This window comes from Tigriopus californicus, chromosome 2 (genome assembly GCF_007210705.1).
Source record: "Tigriopus californicus strain San Diego chromosome 2, Tcal_SD_v2.1, whole genome shotgun sequence".
Lineage (NCBI taxonomy): Eukaryota > Metazoa > Arthropoda > Copepoda > Harpacticoida > Harpacticidae > Tigriopus > Tigriopus californicus.
Genome location: NC_081441.1, coordinates 3,853,618 through 3,878,918, shown reverse-complemented (window position 1 = coordinate 3,878,918; position 25,301 = coordinate 3,853,618). Strand labels below are relative to the sequence as shown.

At 43.3% G+C, this 25,301-nt stretch overlaps 3 protein-coding genes across 7 annotated transcripts in view; 1 reads left to right on the top strand and 2 right to left on the bottom strand.

Moving 5' to 3' along the window:
- Window positions 1-8,990: 8,990 nt before the first annotated feature.
- On the bottom strand, window positions 8,991-10,361 carry LOC131893639 (uncharacterized). Its single transcript, XM_059243740.1, has one exon. The coding sequence runs from the start codon at window positions 10,044-10,046 to the stop codon at window positions 9,423-9,425; it is 624 nt and encodes a 207-aa protein (XP_059099723.1). The 5' UTR covers window positions 10,047-10,361; the 3' UTR covers window positions 8,991-9,422.
- Window positions 10,362-18,491: 8,130 nt separating this feature from the next.
- On the bottom strand, window positions 18,492-19,193 carry LOC131892815 (large ribosomal subunit protein mL62-like). The gene has a single exon (XM_059242670.1). The coding sequence runs from the start codon at window positions 19,104-19,106 to the stop codon at window positions 18,522-18,524; it is 585 nt and encodes a 194-aa protein (XP_059098653.1). The 5' UTR covers window positions 19,107-19,193; the 3' UTR covers window positions 18,492-18,521.
- Window positions 19,194-20,384: 1,191 nt separating this feature from the next.
- Window positions 20,385-25,301, top strand: part of LOC131876938 (uncharacterized) — a 6,792-nt gene continuing 1,875 nt past the window's right edge. Inside the window, exons 1-5 of one of the 5 annotated variants that reach the window (XM_059222480.1) lie at window positions 20,385-20,600; window positions 21,246-21,761; window positions 21,874-22,003; window positions 23,209-23,497; window positions 23,562-24,272. In XM_059222480.1, coding sequence (XP_059078463.1) covers window positions 20,520-20,600; window positions 21,246-21,761; window positions 21,874-22,003; window positions 23,209-23,483 — 1,002 coding nt within the window. In that variant the 5' untranslated portion in view covers window positions 20,385-20,519 and the 3' untranslated portion in view covers window positions 23,484-23,497; window positions 23,562-24,272. Of the gene's footprint in view, window positions 20,601-20,718; window positions 21,064-21,245; window positions 21,762-21,873; window positions 22,004-23,208; window positions 24,273-25,301 lie in introns of those variants that run through there. The other 4 variants (XM_059222481.1, XM_059222483.1, XM_059222479.1 and 1 more) reach the window with 4 other exon arrangements.

The following is a 25,301-nucleotide window of genomic DNA, read 5'->3' as shown; positions in this document are numbered from 1 at the left end:
CATACAAACTGAACATTACTTCAAGTATCCTGGATGAGAATCAATGGTCCATGCCTGAGTGCGTGAAGATTAGGAGGTGGATGGTTGGACGGTCTCCTATCCTCGGAACAAAGAGCGTTTCTGATTCATTCTCAATCAGACTGAGAGATTTAAACACCATCCAATCCAGCTTGGTTGGTGGTGGTGGTGGTGGTGGTGCTAAAACTAGTGAGTTGTCCATACATTCCCGAACCTGATTTGACAGTGCATGAAAGTGCCTTCCTATCCAGATCCAGGGCAGAGACAGAGAAACACAAGGACTTTGACTCTGGTTGGAAGTGTGGCAGGTGTGCTCTGATTTTGGACAATTGGAAGGAGTTCACCTGCAACAACCAACTCCGAGATCCTGGCATCATCATCATCATCCTCATCATCCTCAGCGACGAGGATAATTGCCCTGATTCATTGACTCCGCACTTGTCCATATTCAATCAGAGCTGTATTCTTACTTACATATGCACTACAAAAATAAAGTCATGCGGTCAAATGAAAGATCCTCTTGCGGCTTGAAAACTTACTACATGCACAGAGAGTCAATGCATACACTGACGAGAAGTTCTGGTGTTTCTTTCTTGTCGACTTGATCATTAGAATTACGACTAATTTGAACGCCCCAAGGCGTGTGAGCTAGGTTGTCGTATTATGTAGCACGTTCACCGGCCAGAAGTGGGGGATTTTGCAAATTTTTACGTTTTCGTTCTTGCCAGCGAACAGAGGGAGGGAGACCTTTAATGGCCAGTTGACTGACATATTTTTCAATGGTTGTTAGCTCGTTGTCTGGCCAGAGGCAAGCGCTCATACTTACACAGCAATCACGTCTGAAGCTCTTCATCTCAAAACCAACCCTTTCCACCCGTCGCAAGAAAGACGCCAACTATGAATTCTTGCCGAACACCGAAGCCTCCAAAATCCCAACCAGCACCATCTGTCATTCCCCCCAAGCATCGCAGCTTCGTCGACGAAAGAGTCAACGATCCGAGTGAAGATCTCCCTACTTCTGAACATGGTCTGTGCCCGATTTGCTGTCTTCAAGCCATCCAGAGGTTAAGATCAACCATCCTCCAAGTCCAGTCAAAGGTCGCCATCTCTTTTGGATCATGTACATAGTAAGCCATTCATGACTGTCTTTGGCATCACTGATATACGATCGTCTCTCATCGTACCAATGTCCACGGCAGTTGTGAGTGTGAGTCCACTTATTAGAACCTTTCGGTATCAACGGGCTTCCGAAACGTCAGATGGTGGGTACTTACCACGAATGTTCTTATCAAGCTTGTATTATATTGGAGGAGCAGAGCAACCATGGTGGTGTGCATACTTGGTCAGTCAGCGAACGTCATGATCTGGGAACGCGAGAACCGAGACAGACTTTTGAAATGAATCAACACCACACTCACTATTACAATCCATTATTACGACGACCAGCCAACCAGCCAGCCAGCCGGCCAGCCAGGGGCCTCGGGGTGCCGCTTAGACGGTTTGTTCTTGTCCAGACACTTGATGTGAGACAAGCATTTCTCATAAGTAATTGAAAATTATACCGTGCTGTGAGAATCATAATGAGACTGATTATTTTTGTATTGAGAAAGCGAAGGACAAATTGGCGAGGAAGTGTCGCTTGCTTGGCCTATCTATTTGACGGGAGACAAATGGTTGCGGTTTGTTTGCGGTACGACTACTCAGTACTCAGCAATCGCCCAGCTCAGCTAGCTAGCCACTGAATCAAGTGGCATCGTCTTTGGATAATTGCAGTTTGATATTTCATCCGTTCAACTGAGATCAGATTTGCACGCTGAACAACAACAAATGGGATTGATCCGTGATTCAGGTAATACGGATGTTCACGCATGCTCACGAGGACATTTTAAAGATCCATGACGATAAAGAGAAAAAAGATTATTATCGATGGTTAGCTTCGAAGAATGAATCGATCACTTAAATCGTGATTTGCGATTGAACATGAATGTGTGTAAATAAATTTGCAGAGTTCTAATGGTCAAGTATAACCTCGCGAATTCCCATAAAGTTCAAAACAAAGAGAATCCATTATTCAGTTCGCCAACTCGGCGTTTTTTTCGCAAGATTTCCATGGTTCATTGTCCCACAGCGTTGTGAAAAAAATGACGTCCTTTTCGTTCAGGACCACCCAGTGAAATCCTCTTTGGAGCATTAAACACATATGTTCAGCAACTCTATGTTAGGCCCAGCCATTCGACCGATTAGAATTAGAGCTGATTCAACCTCAGACATCTTGCTTGGTCAAGTCGCATGCCCATGAAAGATGACAATCGTGGTTGATATTTCCAGCACAGTATTTCATTTCATGTTATGAAACCGAGTTAACAAGTACTTCAAAACGAATTGCAGTTCGTTTACGTAAAAAAAAACCCTTGCTCATCTAAGGCTTTCAATATTGAATGGGCCTGGCTCTGAAGCTCTTTTGAATTGGATCTCCTGAAGCTAAAGTTTTTAACTTTTTCTGGTTTGTTATTGAACAAGATTAGACGAACTTCTCCAAATAATTGGACTCAGTACCTTCAACTAGTATGAACAAGTATTTACTGCATCACTGATTGTAAACACCTGCCTCTGAAGGAACGGTTCTCGAATATATGAACACAAGGGAGCAACTCATGGAAGTAACTCTAAAGCCTCCAATGTCGTTCTGCCTACGAGGGGTGTATTAGGAAGAATCAAATGGATTTACTTTCATGTTCAATGTGCCATCTTTCCCATTGGTTACAAATCAATGTTGCGTCGTCATGACTAAATTTGTCTAACTCTGAAAAGTAATCAGAGTTACGCAAAAAAATGAGTTAAACTAGATTCGAAGCCTATTCTTGGAGGAAACGATTCCTTGCGATTATGGCAATATTCTTGTGATTATCCAGTTCCATTCTCCTCCCCAACCTCTTTTGATAACAGTTAATAATGCTTAATCCACACCTAGAGTAAGTAGACAATCGACCGGAGTTGCCATTGCCTCTTGAAAAAATTGGACGAATTTATGTCTAGCCTCCTTAGCCGGGTACCTAACAACAATTAAATTACCAATTTGACTTTGTTTTATGTTTTTGAACACGAAAAAAACACTCCTACTTTTTTCCGGACATGTCCCGATTCTGCGAGTTATAAACGGAAAATAAAACGCTTTTCTTGTAGCTCTAAACTTCACTTTTGAAATTGTCAAGCATTCTCCGTTATGGCAACAATCCCCTTGATGAAAGCCTTAAGCGATGACTTTTGTTTGCTTGTCCCATTATTGATCCCCCTTCCTCTTCGAAATTCTAAGCTGACATCATCATTACTCGTTACTGCTCGGAATTGAAGTTCTGTCCCAAGTAAGTGTGAAGGCAAGGGTGAGCAACTCTTTACCGGGTTTGGAAGTCCAAGGAGCGGAACTGCAACAAGTTTGGAGGAACCTTTCGACCGTACTGACTTGTTGAGCTTTGGTAATCATGTATGGATGGATAGACCATTTACGCTCTAGCATGCTTAACGTATGTAGAGACGCATTTCGCCCTCTCCATGCCATATTACTTGGCTAGAGCCACCAAACTCGGTGCATACTTCATACTTTGGCACTCAACTGAATCTTTGAAGTGTCTCCATCCATCCCATCCCTTTGCTCGCAGCTGGATTTGAAAGCCTAGTGGTGTATAAAGTAGTTCATAGATTTCAATGACAAAGCCGGTGCAGGCGGCAGGCATCGAGAAATCTCTCACTTGTTGTTCTGTCATCTATGGTCGGTTGCTGAAAATGTAACAAGTCATTTACCAACCAATCGAGAGGGCTTAACGAAGAGAACCGAACTCACACAACGGGCTTTGTGTTACTAGCTGATGCTTGTACTTGATTCAAGGAGCTCAACAACCACAGGAATGGCATCTGCTCATCAATAAGACTCAGACGTTTGTTTTGTTCAATCCTTATTAGGTATTTTTTACTGAGCTTTCTACTGAACACGTTCAATCCCAATAATGATTCAGGCAAGTTTCTGGAACTTTTCTCATGATTGGCAATGCGTAGCCATGTTTCAACACGATTGCCTCAGCTCATGTACATATTGCTGAAGGTAGATTGCAAGCTCTCCCCTCTGTTCTGTTTTCTAAATACACCTGGAGTGAAGAACGGAAGGGAATTAATCTTTGATCTGAATTCATTACTTCGACTAGCTAAATTCGACTAATCCTCAATTAATCTTCTATCGATCCGCAGACTCCTAATAACATGGACTGTGAACGGGTTTCTAGACAAAGTGTCGTGCTTTATGTCAGAGCAACTTTGAGCCCGTTCTCGTAACCTATTCAAGAAATTAGACACTTAAATAGCGGCAATGAAATGCAAGCCATTTATATGACATTTGTTTGCAAAATGGTCTATTCCAAAGTTGCATTGGTAGAGCTTACGTACCTGACAGAAAGAAGGAAGAAGATTCAAGTTTTAGTTATTCATTACAACACACATTTGGCCATCTCTCCTGAGCTCCCGGAGCCAAATTTTCTGACGGAATTTCCCAGTTAATTCATTGTATATTTTCATATTTTGGGTGTAAGGGTTGGAGGGTAGAACCTTGCGGTACAAGCAAAGGTATCCGTCCATCACATCATCCTTACACAAGATTCCAATAGGCAATGTCATGTCCCTATGAGTTGGGTTCTTCGTCGGTGAGTGTGGTTGGCGTCTAATCTGCGGTAACCACTACAGCACGTCTCCTCTCATCTACAGGGTCAGTTTTACATCAAATCAATGATTTAGGGGATATGTTATTTTCTCTTCTGTGTCTCTAGTCAATGTCTCTAGAAGTCCGTGATCAAACTTCGTCTTATGAAAAACGCAAGAGAGTAATCTTGCTTGGTGAATTCCGCCCAGTCACTCAAAATATGTCTTGTCAACCACAACGGCAAAGACGTCGCAAGTCGATGAACAAGGTGCTGATCAAGCCGATGCTGAGGAGGGTTCGAAGAGAAAAGAAAGGAGGCTCTGCCACCTTGCATCCCTCAGAGAGTCATGGATTCAGGGGATACGTACAATAGCTGGCCAATATCTAAAAGAGCCTTAAAAATGACCAACCCGTCCATTTAAAGTTTTCTATCAATGTTCCGCGAGAAAGCTACCCAAAAGTGTTAAATAAAACAACATATAAAATGTGATCACTAAGTTATTTGATTGAATCAGAGCTCTTCTCCGCGTTACTTGTGACCAGCCCAATCATAAAGCGTCAGGGGCTTGAATCAATGAAGTAAAATACTGTTGAAACTGCTCTTTCTACGTAGCTGTCTACTTAGGACTTTCGTCAGCTGCATTTGCATCCTCCGGTAACATATCCACGATGCAAGGCACGTTAGATAGTAGTGCTGGGCTGAGTGTGGACCCGAGTCCGCGTGCACTCGAGTATTTTACTCGATTTTGGAGGAGCTACCCGGACTCGAGTCTTCAAAACAGAACTCGAGTCCGGACTCGTCAAAAAAAAGATATTTTTTTTTCCTTTGAATTTCGCAAGCCGCGTCTTTTTGTCTGACCTGACTCTTGTAAAGGACTCGAGTCCGATAAAAAGTCAATCAATCAAAGGACTCGCCCCAGCACTATTAGAATGGTAGATGGGGAGAACGAAGAACGAATCCACATCTTTTCACTTCTTTGTAAGTGCACATAAACACAAACAAGTAGTAGAGACTGCTAAGCAACCAAGCGCTGCTAGCGTTATTTTCATTAGGATTAATTGGCACTTGCGTGGAAAAAGATGCAGGTGGAGACTTTTTAGCGGTGGTGGAGAAAATCACCCTGGAGATAAACCGTAAAGCAAGCGACCATCTTGCTTGCCACTCTGACTCTCTGAGAGAGTAAAAGATTCAAACCCAGCATCGCTCAAACTTGGGCAAATATCGACATCATCTTGACACATTGCTTCTACGAAATACCTCTCTGGGAAGTGTTGAAGCCAAGCCAGGGGGAGCAAGCACGGGGAGGCATGGGTGGAGTAGGAGACAATCTTGATGATCTAATTAAACGCCAGTGGTGTGGCAACAATGAAGACATCTGCCGCCAAGAACGAACACGCAATGATGAGTTCGTCCAGGACATGGGGTCTCCTGAATCGATCGATGGTCTTTGTGATTGGAATCCGGCCAAATAAAGAAGCAAACAGTCTGCCGAATGAGCGGAAAACCTACCGTTCCAAGAGATTAGCACTCACTTCGAAGGCATGCCTCATTATTGACATCAAGGGCACGATCTCGTTACAATTGGATAGGTTGACGATCTCGGTTATCCTTAACATGTGGAATAGAGCAGAACTTTTTGGATTCATCTTTTGGAAAATTGAAAGTCAGCCGATAAATGGAAGGACAAGGTATTTTTTATTGTCTAGCACACTTCAACACTAAAAGCCAATCCCACCGGATTACCAAATCAAGAATGATTTGTTAGATCAAAGGGCAGTCCCGAGAAGTGCATCAGTAGGAAATCCCATCGGGTTACAGGTTAACTGTTCGTAGTCGTATGAGTAATTGTTGTATTTCAAGTGCTTTGTTAGCTTTCGGTCAACAAAGGCTCTTGTCCAAGGGAATCCAAGGCATCTGCCCTTCCATCTAAATACAGGGAAATATCGGAAATACCACGAAACTTTTGGTCACGTTCTCTGTCAATCTGACATCTAAATCCCGCCCTTTAAAGCATTCAAGGAGGAGTTTTATGGAGCAATTTCACTTATTTTGGTGAGTGACATTACCAGCATCAGATCGAATTGGAACTGTTTATGTGGAGCACTCTCGTGGAAGTTGCAATTATCATGTTAAAAAATTGAATGAAATATGTGATGTTTACAATGAGAGGCGGATTCCATTTCCGGTTCAAATCAACAAATCCCGGCCGAACACGCTTTTTTTGGACAATTGAACGAACGTACGTACAACAACGACATTACATACGCTTTCAACTGATTTCCATCCATGGCATCCTCGCCATCATACTTGAACCTCATTATAAATTAGAAGGAACTTTAAAACCCCAAGTCCAAGAGATTGTGGATTTTTTGTTTGGAGTCCTCATTTTCAGAAATGAAGATGTCACGACATCTCAAAATGAACAACGGCCACTCTCTGTCCGTTTCTTTCATCGTGCCTTACGCTTTGTCCAAAGGTGGGCATTTCATCGATAAAGAACAAAGTTATTGAATTGACTGCAACTCAAGACGAAACACTTGTTACTGGGCTTGAAGTATTTTTCTTGGCTGTGTGGGTTTGGTCAGCCTTGAATTATAGCTCGCTCACGCATATAACATTTGATTTAATCATTTCACTCAATTCCAACACTTTCCAACATTTCAAATATTTCAGTGTTCTGTACAATTGGTCAATGATTATGATGAGAATGTATTTGTGCTTAGAAACATATTCACAAAACACCGAGAGAAACGAAATGTGTGTATAAATACTTGGCATTGATACATATTCCTGACCATACTCTAGGAACTAGTTTAATTACTCTTTATGAACCAAACATGATGTCCTCGAGGTTAACAACGTTTCCGTTGTGAACTCTGCCCATGTTTGTTTGTCAACCGGTGAGTGTTTCTGATATGTGTTTACAGCGCCATAAAAATGAATTTCAGGGCCCCGCCCTATGATTTCTGAAGGTGGAGCGAGCACCTCCTCTTCTCATGCATCTCTCATGTTTGCATCCATCCTCTGTAGTACCCTAGATCGGAGTCCAAATGACAAAACGAACTCAAAATGCAACTGAATTGACGGCGAGAAAGAATTCGTCGAGTGGAGAGAATAAGAGTGTTTTGTGCTCTTTCTTTATAGGGGCAATGGCGTGTGAAAATTATTGTATTCATGCACAATATGTTCCTACATTACAGCTAATCTTGGTCACATATGGATCGGATCCAAGTACTCACCATCAACGATCGAACAAATGACACTCGATCTTGTCGAGACACAAATTGATTCCCTAAGTCCTCGCGGGAAAATATATATCCGAAACATGGCTCGCATTGAACATTCCAATGCACCATTTGCCTTACGGTGAGATTCGCCATTTGTTTGATTTCAAACAGCCGACGAACGAACCTGATCAGTGATCACCTAATTACCTATCCGTGTATTTGTGTACGCACATTCATACTTTAATGCAAAAAGAGAGAGACAAAGCGAGAAAAAAAGAGATAGACAGGTTACAGCATCTTAAGATTGAAGGGAGTTCTGCTCGATGCAACACAAGCTGATATCATCTTTGAAATAAAATAAAGAGTCAGTCCGTTCTGTGTTTCTTTCTCTTCTCACTTCCTCACGTCAAAAATGAAGCGCCCAATGAACCACAGGAACGACAGGAGATTTCTCATCAACCGGATTCGATGGGACCATTTCATTTGTTTGATTGAATTCCTTTCCTCAATCAATACTCAAGAAGTTAAGACTGAATTACATTGTCTCCAGACCAAATACCTGTTTTTCTGAACTCCATAAAGGACAAAGCAACGATACTTTCATACCTTAAAAGCTCTGATCAAATGGAAAGAGAACCTTGTCGTCCTTGCAAACACCTGCTTGAACTACGTCCGAACATGCTACATCAGATTCTACTGCTGTCTTTGGTGAAGTGCTCGTACTACATTGGACGACAGGAGAAGGAGTATGGCACGGATCACGGATTCCGTCCAATGAACCATCCGTCAAACTTGAACAGGACAGAGCTGAAATTCTTTGGATCAGCTTCACTGCTTTGTCGACAATTACTCAAGTCAAATCCTGTGCAGCACGCACAGGGCTGGGCTTCGGAGAACTGGGGAAATTCATTCAATCTGACTTTGAATGAAACGTCCAGGTGGCAAATTGGACGGTGGATCCTAGATAGAGCGGATCCAAATGACACGAGGAGGGATGTCATGGGATTGTTTGGCCATGATCGGTGCTCAATGGAATGGAATGAAAGGATAGAGGTTGGAATCATGTTTAGATCGAGGTGATTTATTTGTATATTGCTTGGATTTCTTGCAGAAATCGGAACACATATCACAGCTTTGCTTCGGTATGAAGTTGGGCGAATTGGAATGTTGACGAAGTAAATCATCACCAATATCATGGTCATTGGATTGGATTGATTGAATCTTGAATCGAGGATATAAAATTACACAACGGAAAAAGTAATCGGATGCTTCCCAACATCCCGGGAGTGAGCCGGGATGTGGACTTAAAACTCGGAAAGAGAGAGGAGGAAGAAGAGGAATCTCGTTTGTGGAACATTTGTACATATCCAGTGCATTTGGTCACTTCTGACCCATTGGAGAGGAATTGGAGGTGTTGGTGTTGGTAGTGGTGGTTGTGGTGGGGATGAGTCAGAGAGCGAAAGGTGTGATTTGGTCCACTCGTGTGACCAAATCAAAGGCTTCCGTTTAAGGAGCCCGAGTCATCACTCGGAGGATCTGTGGAACTGTCCGGGAGCCCGGTCATGATTGTGCTTGGAAGTAGGCCCTCCGTCACCTTCACACACTCGTCATCACTCATAGCTTCATCTTCATCGTCCTCATCTTCACTTTCATCACTATGGAGAGGTCCGGAGACACCAAAGCCCCGGAGGGCCTCGCAATTGGAGAGGGCGCGAGCGAATTGGGCGGTTGACATGCGCTGATCCGATTCGCCGAACGATTCTCCCACCGGGGAGCCCAGACGATCGAAGAGCTGGTCTTGGAGATCATCGATGTATTTGATAGCTTCAAGGATAATGTCCAGCTTGGACACACGGTCCTTGCGTTGAATGGAAGGAACAATGGTTTTCAGTCTTCGGAATTCGGCACGGGTGTTTCTGTTGGCCTTGACGGCTGGATGTGACTTGTGGATCGAGGACGAGGATGACCTTCGTCTGACTCGTGTAGACTCTACGGGACTTATTGGGTGGTTGCTCTGAGGTGGCATGGTGGTCGACGAAACCGAGATGGTTGTGGTTGCACTCTCGGCACACTGGTTCAGTTCTTGGCTAAGCTCGCGATCCATGCGGATGACCATCTTCACCTAGATCGATATATGATGGATAGGGTTGACTCGTGGGATTTCTCAGATGACTAAGACGGCCACGACCACGACCACGACGACGAGGAGGAGGAGGATGCGAAACTCTCAGAAGTTAGTACTCGGAGACAAGAGCTCACGAACCGCACGTCTGCTCTGGGGAAGGTGTCTAAGTTGACTGACAAAACTGTTGAATGGGAATTCTTTGGATGGATGAGAAAGAGATGTTGATAGCAGATGGTTTCATCATGAGCACACATCCACAATCCACAGACTCACACTCACACAAGTCTGTCGTTTGAACGGGCATCCATCCCTAAGTAGGCAGCACAGACCTCCTCAATCCTCAGCGCGCCCGAGAGCGACAACGACGGCGACGCCGGCGTCACAGAACGTGAAGTCATTCTCCGAACACTTCTCCTCCTCGGCCTTCTGCTTCACCTTCTGCCTCGCGATCAACTTCAAACGTCATCGGACCAACAAGGATCGCACGAAAGAACAATTCACCCTCCGACCCACCAAACCAGGATCAATGGGAAAAGGTGCGTACAGAAGGGAAAGAAGGAGCCTCGCCGATCGACGATCAAGACCGAAAAAAGGCTCCACTGTCAGGGAAAGGGGGAAAAAGAGGAGATAACTCATTAAAATGCCGGCAACAGGGGCAAAGGAAAAAATCATCACCGAAAAACCGCGGCGACGGGAATGACTTCCTCTCTTGGATCCGTTCGCTAGTAACGAGTGAGTGAGTGAGTGAGTGACTGAGGGGGCATGCTGATCAAGCAACAGGGTCGAGAGAAAAAAGGAGGCTGAAAATATGCATAAGGCAGCAACACACGTCTGCTCAACTGGGAATGGGAATCTCCCATGGGGGGCTCGTTTTTTGGTCAAAATGTAGCCATACGTGAATGGCATGAGATTTGGATGGAGGGGCATTAATTCAGATAATTATGTGCGAACTTTGAAATTTGAAACAGAGTTTCGTTTTTTTTTTGTCTCGGATGTGAAAAACGATAAAGATAGGAGGAATTTGCACTACAAGTTGAATTGCAGTGAGTGTCAACCTTATTCCTAACTGGATGGGTTGATTTAGATCATTCACGTCCTTGTTTACCATGAGTTTTGTCTGCGTACTCCAATAAAGGCGCCCATTTCCATTCGACGTGAATTGAATACTGTGCCTGCGCCTCTTACGATTTGAATTGGTAATTAATTTATGTGTGAATGTCCTATTGGATTTCAAATTCCATTCACAAGATGTCAATCAAGCGGTGGCAGGATTATGGCTCAAGCGGTTTTGCCTTCCCCTCATTTGGTTATTTCCTATCCGATCCGTCTCCGCCTTTGGGTGTGCCGTCACTCAAGCGACAGTTGGCTCCGACACATCAGTACTAACCTGCATGGTACATAGTGTCGGGGCGAGTCTTTTACTCGATTTTAGAGAAATTGGCCGGACTTAAGTCCTTTCGAAAGGACTCGAGTCCGGACTCGTCAAGAAATAATTATTCATTTTTTTTTCTTAGAATTTCGCCAGACCAGTCCTTTTGCAAGACCTGACTCTAGTAAAAGATTTGACTCCGGGAAAAAGTCAAAAAATCAAAAGACTCGTACGAGTCCGACTTTTGCCGGACTCGCCACAACGCTAATAGTACAGTAGGTACGATGTATGAACATCGTTTGGATGCACCCAACTACCTCAAAATTCCCCCACCTTGATCGAACTTAGGGTTAGAAGTAAGATGGGCAGATGTCCTGCGTCCTACCTTCCTGGGTAGCCAAACGAAGAGAGCGGTTGGTCGTGATCATCGACGTCGTCGTTGTTGTTGTTGAGCAGCTGTATTATTTTCACATACGTGCGAATCTCCTTTGGTCAACGTTATCGTTCACGTCATCTGCTTTCGGAATCATTTCCAGGAAAACAGCCATCACATCCAGGTCGAAAACCCCAGGATGAAGTGTCAGCCAGCGGTCTGCAATCATTTTCTCTGAGTGAGTGAGTGAATAAATGAGTGGGTGGATGGAGGAAGATGAGACTCGAATGATGATTGGGTGAATAGGAATGTCAAGGCTTGTGAATGTATCTGTGCCACATAATTTCCGCAAATTCGTTATTCTTATGCCACTGCATTCGATTATTCTTGCACCTTGGCACCAATTGATAGATAGAGGAAAAAATATTGTGAAGTGACTTTGAACTTATTAGAACATTTGTAAGCCTATCGTAAATTGACATACCAACAAACTTTTTGGAGCAAAGTTCGTTTTTTAACCTAAAATATGAACAGCAAATCTGGGCCTTAGAAAAATGCTCGAAAACAGCGATTATACCCTTAACTATGAAATTCCACAAGTAAATTCACGCTGAGAAAATCAATGGTTTTTTGAGGGCTTGAAGGTGCTCTCAAAAGGAACGTTAAGCCTCTTAACTCGCCACAATTGGGTCCTAAAACATATGCTGAGACACAGGACATGGATGTTTATTTTTTAAAAGATACCTTTCATACCCCCTTAAAGCATTGTACAGTCCCAACCTTTCTAGTCTTCTGCAATGTTCCTGGTTAAGCATCTTTGGACCTGTTCAATTTTTGCAACGATCCTTTGCTGACTTGGGCATCTTGTTTTGATGTTCAAAAGATATTGATGGATTAGTCTTTTTACTTACTCCACTCTTGCAAAACCAAAAGACAAACAAATCTTGAATTTATTGAAACACAGTGATGCAATGAGCCTAATTGAACGGGTTCGAGTATCTCAGGCTCTAGATGATTGTGAAACGACTCGAGTCTTACGGGTCATTGTAATGACTTGTTTTTAGGTCTTGTTTTAATATCCCAACTTCTAAGTGGCGTCTCTTCGCTTCTCGCTTCAACTTTCTCGTAAATTTAAAGGCATCACATAAAGCTTTCAGAAAACAGGATAGCTGTATGTGTGTACCAATACACACGTACCGTACGTCGTTCCCATGATCACGGAACAAGAAACACCCAAAGATGATTTTGAGACAGCTGCCCACGTTCGAAATGTATATAGCAATACACAGATGCGTCACCTGGTTTCTGCTTGATGACTGTTTGACATCACGCCAGTGGTTGTCCTCGCTCAGAAAGAGTGACGGAATGTTGCCACGAGGGGGGTTCAAACCAAAATAAAGTCAATTGATATTGGATGAATTTCTTTCTCTGGAGCATAGATACGTCTTGCATCATTCCAAAGGAATTAATACCAAAATATTTTGATTTGGATGCCGAACTAGGGGAAGGCAATAAATATTTGAGCGGAGAAGTTTTCTGCCTCTCATGCCTCAAAAAAGACTTTGAAGAGGGCCAATGGGAAGGAACAATTTCTTCAGATATGTAGATTGGTAACAAATTTGTTTAGGATTTTTCTTGAGTACGTTTTACCGCGTTTTCTTTCTGTTCATGTAGGAGAATTATTGTATGAATTAGAGCTTAGTATGCATGATTGACTCTCGAGAAATTGTCGAAAAGCAAATCACTGACAATAAGGACCCTTATTTGCAACGTCAGACATTCTAAACAAAATGAGAAGACGCACGGCAGATTGCTAAACAAACCACTTGTGACGTGCCATGAAAGTGATTTCTTTTCCGGACATTATGTGACCCAGGACACTGGCTATACATAAGATTTTGAAAGAATTAGCCAAAAGCAACACAAACGTATTATAATTCAATAAAGAGAACTCTGCCCAATCTGCCTTTTATGTGGTAGAGGCTGACTCACAGAGCGCCCTCTGAAGTGCAAAACCTAAACCATTTTTCTTGCGGCGTAACAGGGCTATGGTGAAAATTGATGAAAGCTTGGAAAAAGACATTAAACTTTTGTTCAAATATATTACTATCAATGACGGGAAGAAAACAGGATCAACAAATGATTTTTGTTTGTAAGAAAATTCGCATGATCCTTTTTTTGCTTTTTTGACAAAAGCCATTCAAGTTTATACCTTTAGGTTTTTAAGTTCTCTATTATCTATTAGCTTAACATGGAACATTATTTGGGTTTTTTAAAAGTGGGTTTCCACCCTGAAATTTCAAAAAACATACCCAAAGAAATAATACTTTTTTTTTAATCTTTTGCCGAGCTCCATTGATAATGATTGAACATGTTTTGAGGTTGGTAATTCGTGACTACCTCCCTTAATTAATCATGCCTGGCTTGAAATACGGATCAAGGTGTTATGAGTCTGAGATAAACATACATAATACAATAATATGGTAACATAAAGCATGGTATTGGCCATGTATTCAGAGGTACTTGCATTCTGCTGTAGTTGACATCACCCTCGTAGGTTTGGCGTTATGGGGCAATTGCACAAAATGAACGAAGACGAAAGGGTTCTCTATAATCGGGAAGAACAATTAACCGAGTAGGCGAGGACATGTTCTCTTTTTCCCAATGCTTCACAACAATCCCGAGGATAGGATAGGAGGGCGCCAACCTTTCCTGGCTCCCTATTTCAAGCAGATGACGAGAGGAATCATCATTTTTTGGGACAAAGCCCATAGTGCTGAATAGGTCGTGTCCCACCTTTTCTCTCCCGGAATCTAACTAATTCAACATCTGTCCCTTTTCCCGTAGCGCGGATGCTTGCTTAATCACACATATACATACTCTCATGATGATGGTACTTCATCATCATAGGTGTTACTACCTATTTGCTGCCCGACTTGTGTTGTGTACTTGAATACGGTATATCCCTCTGCCCCATCAACAACCAGGCTCATTTGAACGTACCCAAAACGGGTTCCACACACCACCTTGATCCGGCTCTTACATACTCATGCTCACACGCACACATGTACATATCGTGCCCATTCATGATCAGGGACAATGAACAAGGGGCATTTTTAGTTACTATGGGGAGGGCCAATGATTGAAAACATCTGCAATTTTAGACCTCTGTAGTACGTATCAACGACACATCCAATGAACTCAATCATGGAGCTCCTTCTTTATGCGTATCCTCGGCATTGATGCCGCGTACATTCACACAAGTGATCCTCACCTAGCTCCAATCGACAACGAGGGCTTGAGTAAGAAATCTACAGTACATGCCACCGGGTGTTCACTCAATCCAGTCGCTGCTGACACTTTATAAGCCACATCACCCGTGACTTGAAATCATGGCTGAGCCACCCCATGAAATTGTGCGTTATTGTTCCACAAACAGACGATCCGCATTAAAGACTTCGTCCTCGACGCTTGCTTTTGATCATCATGTGAGTAAAATGTGGAGAAGGGAGGGAAGCAGCTGTTCTGAAGGGGCCGAGGGACCGAGGGGTTGAGGGTGAGAGGGTGGAATGGAAGGCATGGAAGGAGGGAGGGGTAAAGAATGGCAGCTGTTTTTAGGAGAGTTGTCCCCTGCATGAGTTTTCATGCAGCTGCCGAGGAGGGGTTTGTGACGACTGGCATGCATGCCAAGATGAACCATTTTCGCCTTTTAATCGTCTGTTTGCTCCTCGTTGGTCGATGTGACGTCTCGTTCGAACAGGAGGAGCACTAAGTGCTACAGAGCTACAGATGCCATTGGAAACTTATTGAAAAATCTGGTTTGGACAATGGGAGAGCTCGCCTCTCTGAGAGTTTAGACGGGGATCCTGAGTTCATGCCATGAGAACTTTTTGAGGGAGGTCACACAAAGGATGCAGCATCAAATAATAGACTTTCTCACACATTTCTCGGGAACAAAGACCATTTTTCGACGAATGACCAGGTGGAAGGGATGACAAACACGAAGCATAGACCACCAAATGAGCAACAGATGAGAGGGTAAAGTTTAAATTATTTCTCGTTCCATTTTATAGAGGTAAGAAATTTATTGGAAGTACAATCTTGACACAACTATTTGAAGGGGGACGACATGAAGTAATGAACTACTAGTTAAGGAACGAACAAAATGGGAGATGTCAAGAATTAGGTGTCAAAAAAAATGTACGAGGGTGGTACCAAACGAATCGGGACAACCGTTATGAAAAATCTTGCGTTTGAAATTGCCACTACAAAACTGGATTCATGTGAAAGATCCATCTCTTACGGTTCTGATGATATATAGTGTTTGCTTTCGTATATTGTTTGATTCTGAAGAAATTTGAATGGAAAGTAAAGTAGTCAGAGCCATCCTTTCAGCAAACTAGAGGACTAGTCAGAGAAACGACACGCACAAGATTTCTAAGATTTTTTTGGCTCCCTCGTGGCTCCCTGGTCTGTGCGATCTGGATCGGCTTTGAACACATTTAGTTATGTGATTCTCAAAATCAAGTTCCGAATTCAGGGAGCCAGTGAGTTGATGGTTCGTTTGTCTGCTTTGGTTGAAACTGAGTAACACATGAGAAGTCCAACCTATTCTTGACAACCGGATGATGCATAAGAGGATTGTTGTGCACGGTGACTATGACGAAAAATGATGCTAATAGGGTTTTTTTATTTCTCTTACTTTTTAAGAAAATTTAGCGGCCCTGATTTGTTTGCTACCACCTTCATACCATGAAGTAAAAAAAGATGAACCTTGTAAAATTACGCCGCAAATGAACAATAGGCTTCCTACGTTTAAAGCTCGTACCTCGGAGTAGAGGGCTTGGACATCAAACGGCATGAAAATACACTGCCAAAGTGGTGAGTGGATACTCATTGTGGGTAACGTCCAAGGCTTAACTCAGAGGTACGAGCTTTAAAAACCCGCCTCAGGTCACATACCGGTAATGCCCGGAAAAGATATTGCCCTGATGGAAGATATGAGCAATTCATTTAATATTCTACCGTGTCTCTTTCTCGTTTCATTTGGGCGCTTTGACGTTGCAAATAAGGGTCCCTATTAACAGTTGAAGAAACGATCAATTACGTGTCCAAACTAGTGCTGTGGTGAGTCCTCTGATATTTTGACTTTTTACCGGACTCAAGTCATTTACAAGGGTCAGGTCAAGCAAAAAGACTCGTCTTGCGAAATTAATAAAAAAAATCCAAGTCCGATCAGTTCTTTCAAACTCGAGTCCGGGCACGCCCCAGCATTAGTGTGTTCCGAAAGTATTTAGTTAAAATGAATGCATTTTTGATTTCAGTAAGGGAGTTCTCCGCTGGTGGGATTCCCCGTTAGAGGGCTCTACTTTGGTGTACATTTACAGATCAGAAAACCGCTGTCGCGGATCGCTTTTGAGGGAAACAAATGAGAACCGCATAAGCTGACTTGAGCAAACGCTACACATAATTCTAAAGCTGAGCACAACCTTTTGTTGGCGGTTTCTTAATTCGAAATTTTTAGTTCAAGGAGCGTCTAGTATGCTCTCCCTATCCATGTTAGCACCTCCCCACTAAAATGTTGATATCGCTCGCTATTTTCACTCTTTTCTACAAACTCTATTTAGCTATCTATTTAGTAATGCAGGTCTTTGGGAAAATGACCTGTATGATTGCCAAAAGAAGTACTTTACTTGTTAGAATAAAAGTCTCGTGCATCTTAAAACTGTCCAGACTACCAAGACATTCTAGAGAATCAAAGCATCTTAGAAGTGACTTACCTTGATTAAAATAATAACAAGACCTAGTTAAGCTTATGCGTGAATCCCATTTTTTTTTTCAAAAAGACGTCCAGAGGGCATTGTAAAACAGATGCCAACTATAATGAGGGTTCTCTTGGGTTTGACAGTTCCAACTCTCCCTAGAGCCTTTAATCACGGGTAGAAACTTTTAGAGGAGTATGTTTCACAGGATCATTTTTTTTTAAATTAATCCAAGATCATTGCTCGAAATTCGGGTGGCAATTTTATCCGTACTTCAACTAAGAACGACATAACCCACGGGCGAAGAGGATAGACGCTAAATTCAGTTACGTTTATCCCAATCAATTGAATCTATTTCCTTCTTTTTTGGTTAGGACTTTAAGATCTTCTGAATAATGAATTCTGAATAATGAAAGTAGTGCCCAATATTGAGCTTTATAGAATATGTCGTCAAAAGTTATGAGCACTTCAAACCGAATTAGGAAACGCCAGCAGCATTGTGTTAGGGTCTTGTCATTTCATCTCATCAGAATGGCTTTTTGAAAACTTTATAGTCAAATTACTTGTAGTTTTGAGGACTTGTATCGAATACGAGGCAGGGACGTCTTAAAGATTTGTAATAACGTCATCGTACTAGTCGGGCTTTCGAAAACTAAGGGTATTGATGGTTGATAATTTATCACCCAAAGTCCCCAAGTTTCATCAAATTGACAACTGCGAAAGCCTACCATCTGATATAAGATTGGCCTCGGGCCTCTCTCTTTTATCTCTGAATGGGTAGTACAAAGATGAAATGAAGGATTCTAAACATGAAGCTGTGAAGGAAGCGCTAAATATCGCATGCTTTTCTCGTAAATTTCCTATCCTTTCATTAAATACATATCCGGATCTCAATGGAACCCTTCAAATTACATAAACAACGAACGACAGAGTTAGATATCTGCTAATTTATTCATCCCATGTCAGACCTTCGGTTGTTTGACCTTCTTTCGAGCCAAGGCTATCTGTTTCTTTCGTTGAATCTCGAGCTCGAGCTCGGGATTCGCGGGTGGAGTTTGGCCTTCCGATGCCCAAATGGCCTCGCGCAACTTGCGCAAACCATCGGCCGTGTTCATCATGGCCGATCGAGTTCGGTCGGACTTGACCACCAGGAAGCCATCCTTGGTCAGCTCTCGACCCCATTTGGCTTGGATGTTGGCCTTGGTCTCGTCGGACAACCACTGGGCGCTCTGTAAATGGAATCGAATGTCCACGCGAGAATCACGGATCGGATCAGCCGTGATGCGACCCTGACTGTCCGTATAGCGAACGGTCAGGGCCTCCATGGGGATGTATCCCGAAAACGACTGGGCATCCGTTTCGATGAGTGTTGAGGGATCGATGGTTTTGAACTGATCTTGAACGGACGAACCCGGATAGAGGTAGATGTCAGGGTGAATGGCGGATTTGTAGGGCTCCATTTTCCGACTAGCCGAGGTCGAGAGGCTGTGGAAGATCCCGGGAGTTCGAGTCAGGGACTTGCAGGCGATCCTGACCGTGGAAAGCATGATTGATGAAGACGGCCTCGGATTGATCAATTGAGTTTGTTGGTTTTCCGAACCCTAAAGCAATCGTGAAAGTAAACATCGAAAACGATTAATGTCGGTACTAGACAAAAATCTGTAACAAAACCTTATTTTTCGGATGGTAAAATGCAAGTTTGATGATTCACATGTAAAACATTGATGTTTTGAAATGTGTCGCAAATTTCTTGTCTTGAAGCATCTATTTCATCCTCCTTTGCCTTTTTAGCATCCTCATTTTCACCGCAAGTATTTAACGAAATTGCGAGGAAAATTGGCACAAACAATAATGAACTGGAACTTTAGTTCTTTTCTGTTATTGCAATAAGCAATCAGTTGGTAAAACGTTATGAAGCATTTATAACACAGTTTTTTAGCCACTGAGCCTGCTTGACTGTCGGCAAATTTGGCCATTTTCCTAATCCTCCCTTCTTCCAGACAATTGATTTTGTCCCAACCCTGCAAATGTTTGAAATCAACCAATTACTGCATATTGGAACGGTTGGATTGTGAGTAGGTTGCCCGCAATCCCGCTTTCAGCCTATTTATCTGTTTATTGATTCAGGTGTATAACAGCAGCACTTCTTCGTCACGATTATTCGAAAAATTCATGTGACACGCCAACGAAAAGGATCGCCTTTTTTTCCATCCCTTTTAAAAGCTTCCCTTTAATTTGGCCTAACCAAGCCTTACCGATGCACTTTGCCTTGTTCTTTTGATCATTTTTTCCAGCCCTCAACAAATTAAATGGATCTTGTCTAATCATGTATAAAGGCTAAAAAATCAACCTTCAAAGCCCTTGAGTGTTTCAGAACGAAATCTCGGAAGCCTTTCTTGGTGTTCTTTGGTCCTTCACGAGAGCCTTCGATGCTCAGAGGCCAAGACCAGGCCGGCCCGGCTGTTCCTACCCACTCTCCAACCTCCAACCCTGTGTTCAGTCCTCTCTGCACAGTCCTCGTTCCAGCCTTCACTCCTCCATCCTCGAGCCACGGAACTAGGGACTAGGGAACTAGGGAGCCCCGACAGAAACAACAAGCACTCGAAGAACCCGCACTAATGCTTGGAACGAGGGAACAGGCCAGCGTGCGAGTGCGTGATCCCCCCAGGAACGAGGGAGAGAGGGAGAGAGGGAGAGAGATATGTTGTACTACTGTTTGGCGAGCAAAGCCACTGAATGCGAAAGGAATGTGACTTTCTGCTTCGGTTTTCACGATTCCCCCCCCCCCCCCCCCCTCCTCTCTTGTTCCGAGTTCTCCCCCTTATTTTCCCTCATGTTCCACCTTCACAAGAGAGGGAAAAGAATAAGAGAGACGAATGTCGCCGGTGCTTCTTTGAGTCTTAGTCTTGCTCGAGTTGATCCAACGGGAGAGTGAGTTGGGTTTTCAGGCGAATGGAAACATGGAAAAGCAAGATGGAAAAAGTGCCTCACCACTCAGTGATCAAGACTGTGAAGAAGTAGAGCCCAGACAAATCATTCAGGTAAGCTGATCAATCTTGGGTTTCAACCGGTTGAGCATAGTTTTTGTTATGGGCATGTTGGTGCCGGTTTGACACTCACAGAACGAGCGGGCGAGTGACAGTTGCTGTGATAATGAGTGGAATGAGTTTTCATCTCCTTTCCTTCTTCATCTCTTCTCTGGGGCATTCACAACGCTCATTCGTTCATTTGGTTTACTTCCCAAGATTGGTGATGATACCATCTGAATGAGTCACCACGCCCTCTTGGAGAGGAGAAGGGGATGTGGATCTCGTCAGTAATCTCAGACTCGGAGCTCGTGTTCCCATTAGAGAAAATGAAATGTCTTTCCTAACAACCGGCCAAAAGCACTTGGAACCACTTTCGTGATTGGCGAGGAATATTCATAAACAAAGAGTCTTGTGATTTGGCTTGGTATCATCCCATGTTGGGGGGTCAAATAAGGATGGTTTGAGGATCATGTAGGTAAAGGTTTCGAACCAAGTTTCTTACGATCCTCCCAAGAATTGCAGACTTGGAGACTTGGAGTGAGCTCTCAAGCTAGGAGCTACCCAAGTCCCAAGGGAAATCAGGCCTTGGGAAATAGAGCTCCGGGAGGAGCATTTCGAAAACCCAGTAAAGACCCCATGTTTCATTTATCATTGTAGAGAGCTAGTCCGATCTCAACAGAGGATCAACGAGAGCCAGTGATGAAACCTGTTCCAGATTCAACCGCACCATTGGGTCCCACTAATGAGACTCCAATGAGCGAAACCCACCCTGATGAGGAGACAGAGGGTGCGTCTAGCTCCAGCATTTTGAATTCCATTTCGACCCTAACAACGACAACAAATGAGGGAGATGATGAGGACTTCAAAAAGTTGTCGGGTCTCGCCAAAGGAGGAGGAAGTGGAACAAAGCGAGCTCATGTGGTGGGTGCGGCCTTTGATCGCTTAAAACCTCGAAGTTTTAGTGATGGCTCGAAGCGTTTATGCATGGATGAGCGGGGTTCTGGCAGTGGAACCGGACTGACGAGTTCATCAGCCAGTCCCTGTTGTTCCAATCCAGGAACAGAGAGTCGAGACTGGTGTAGTGAAGCGAAAAAGTCCAAAAAGTTCCAAAAGGAGTATGGAAAACTCCGACATTTAGTTCCAGCCTTAAGTGAGCGTGATGATCTTTCCAAGGTAAGTTTGGAACGAAACAATGTAACCAACCTCCGAATGGTAAAATCGGAATTCATTTTCCGGTATCATAGAGTTACAACAGTTTGAATCCCTACCCAACCTTTAATTGTAGGTGGAAATTGTGGAAGAAACCATCCGATACATCGACGCCTTGCACCATCAGCTCGCTTCTCGAATTGACCCTAGTGTCTTGACAGCCGCCATAGAAGACCAACAAAACTCTACAAGTGATATCGTCCATAGTGAGTGGTACTAAAATTGATAGTACATATTCCACGCAAAGCCTTGTCTAGCTGATTCAAGCGGGTTTCCATATGAGCGGTCGGTGGTTTTGCTTTTGGCACTTTTTGCTCGTTCCATGGTTGGGGAAGGAAAGGAAACCCGTTACCGTTAAATAATAGATGAGGCTAACTGAATTAGATGTCACACACGTGAACCCAATCCATTTTGACACAAGATGGCAAGAGAGAAGATTGAAATGCACTTTGGCCCTGTTTTGATTTGAAACCAAAGGGACACCCATCCAATACGTATTTGGGAATCCATTTCAAAACCCTCCGATAGGTTGTTGTTACTTGGCCAATCTTTAGAACCTAGACAAAACTTCAGCCTCTGGACTACTACATAATGTACGTATTTAGAGCTCGACTTTGTCCAAGTTCCCCATTAGTTGGGCTCAGTCTCGTTCTTGTGCGAAAGGCATCCATCTGGTATCTTTGGGTTTGAAATACTCTCTTGGGAGTTGGTCCGGAGATGGATGGATGGATAGATCGGCAGGCAGATGCCTGAGAGACAGACACGCGGAGGAGGATTGCTGAAGGAAAAGCGAAAAGGCTTCTCGGGGACAACACCAACCACGTGCAATAAATGTCACTCCCAAGAAACAAGATACATGGGAGTGTCACTCTAAATGGGAACCCATGAGCCGAAATCCACACCACGTGATTCAATTTAACACCACCTTGCTCTCTCTGACAAGAATTTCCCAATCTTGTTCGTTATCTCTCCTAGAAATACCCCCTTCTTGGCCTGAGGCATTTGAGAGGCTTTTGGAGCATTATCCGGTCTGGGATGGTGAGATTGAAAAAAAAAATGCAATGAAAGTCCCTTATTTTGGTTTTGGTTCGTCGATGAAAGTAGTTGGTAGTATGGAATGAGCGCCCTCGATCCACATCTGTTCCAATATTCGACGTCAAGGGCATGTCTTATTTTAACAGCGGATTGGGATGGGGGGTGGGGTGGGGTGAGGGGGTTCAAGTAAAGGTATCAAGACGGTGATCCCCATTCCAATCTCCTTGGAACGCCAACTTTCTTCTTGAGGTCCCCCTTTACTCATGTACTCAATAGCAAAGAAAGAGAGAGGGGTGGTTGCCGACGGTTGGGTGTCCAATCAATTAAGCCATATGTTCTGGAAATCCTGGTTGGACCATTTGATCTTTCATTCCAGATGCTCCTGAACCGCTTCGAACGGTTAGCTCAAGTGATTGTCAGCCTCAACAAACGCGTCCATCCAGTCAGCGCGGCTCTGCACATCACCAATCCCCAAACAGTGGGTCATTGGATTCCCCTTCGGACTTAAAGGCCGCCGTGGAGAATATTCAGGCCATGTTTAGCGCCTACCTCCAGCAACAGCAACCCTCGAATAACGCGCCGAGTGATCAAAGTCCGCCAGAGTCAGAAGCGTCCTCGGGATCTTCGAGGGCCAATGAAGAGCCCAGCTGATCCATAGCTGAGATGTAATCTTGGGATATTGTTATTATGTTATGATTTAACTGATTTATTCGGCGGCACTTTCTTTAGGCTTACCTGCCGATAAGCGTCCAAATGGGTGGAGTTTTGAATGATTTTGGTTCTAGCTTGGACGGCTTTCTGACGTTTCTACTTACACACCAATCAAATCTAAATGTGATTATCAAACCGCCGCCACCTAAAAAACTTTGTCACCTGTGTATCAATCTCCAGGCATCTAAATCAAGGCCTTGGCTCAATGAGTGCTTCTCAAGGACTGCCATTTCTCTAAGAGTTAATTTTTTATGAACACGTTGGTACTCTTATACATAGGGCCATTGTTAATTAACATTGTGTAGAAGAAGTCGTTGAAGTCTTTTTATTTTATTCAATAAGCTCTATCAAACACTTACCGGCAGTCTGTGATGAAAGCATCTGAATGAAATCATCGCAATTTGTTACGTTTCCTAAGCTTGGCAGTTTCCAATTATATTTGTCAGTTATATTTCTCTGAAAATGGTCCGGCTAATCTGTGAACTTAAAGTTGTTGATGTATCAAAAGCTTCATTGAAATGGTGGTTATCTACCCGAGATGAGTACTGAGTCTGGTCCATTTGGTTCTTACTCGGGGATTATGGTACTTTCTTCATTCTGACTATGTCTGGGCTCAAGACGCCGCTTCAATATTGATGGCGAAAACTAGTCAATGGAAATATTCTATGATTCTTTCCCGCATTTTTTGATCAATTTGGCAGTATTAAAAGGCTCAGTTGTGTTCACTTCCATCGTTGTATGTTTTCTTCGTTGCGGTGCGGAGTCGAAAATCGCACGCAAGAACTTGCTGAATTGCCCACAAAACCTCAAAATTATTTGTGATCTCTTCCTCCGCTTAGATTTTTGCGGACTTCCTTGGCGCTATTGTGGAATTCCCAGCAGTTCAAGACGAACAACTTATTTATCGACCTGCAAATTAAAGTTGGCGGATCTGACGAGCCCATGAATGTAAGGTTGATGAGGAATTTTAGTGAAAAACTTGTCCAAGTCTGACTTAAATCCCATTTGGGTGGATGAATAATTACGGGCCACTTTTGAGCCCCCCTGAAAATGCTTCTCTCAACTTAGAGATTTGTTTGATGATTAGCGGGATGGTCTGAAACATACCAAATGCTATTTTTTCGCTTCTCCGATCTTTTTTCATAAGTTGCATTTTGTATCATTTTGGCTNGGAAGATGTCCACAAGGGCCTGTCCATGAAATGGCACAACATACCTAGTTTTAAACCTTGTTGGTTTCTTCTGAGTCATGGGGTAGCTTTCTCGGGCTGTCATCTCATAAAGGGCTTTCCAAAGTATGCATGGATACTCCGGCTGCATGTCACATATGGATCTAATTATTATCTCGCGTTCAGGAATGACCCCATTTATCACAGTGATCAAGGCAGGAAGTCGTGGTGTACTACCGAACATTACCTTGGCACAGTGGTAAAAATACCCTTTAAAGTTTTGATGGAAATTCCCAAGCACATCTTGGCATTTTTCTCTCTCAGAAAATTATGGGGAGAGAGAACGAAGACAAACATCACAGTCAACTAGCACCATTCGCCCATTGAAATTACAATAATCGAGTGATTTTGAGCGAGTTGTGTTACAAAACCCTACGAAATGAGCATGTTTGGTGATAATCAGCTAACGCACAATCAAATTGGCTCAATACCACAATGCTAATTGCTTAGACAAGAATGTAAAATGGAAAACATGTCAAAATCCAATGCATGCACAGTGCGGTTTGGTTGGGCATGTTGTCTTTGATTTT

Bases quoted from the DNA above. Each gene is read 5' to 3' on its own strand.
- LOC131892815 (XM_059242670.1), bottom strand. From the start codon at position 19,106: ATGCTTTCCACGGTCAGGATCGCCTGCAAGTCCCTGACTCGAACTCCC.
- LOC131893639 (XM_059243740.1), bottom strand. From the start codon at position 10,046: ATGGTCATCCGCATGGATCGCGAGCTTAGCCAAGAACTGAACCAGTGT.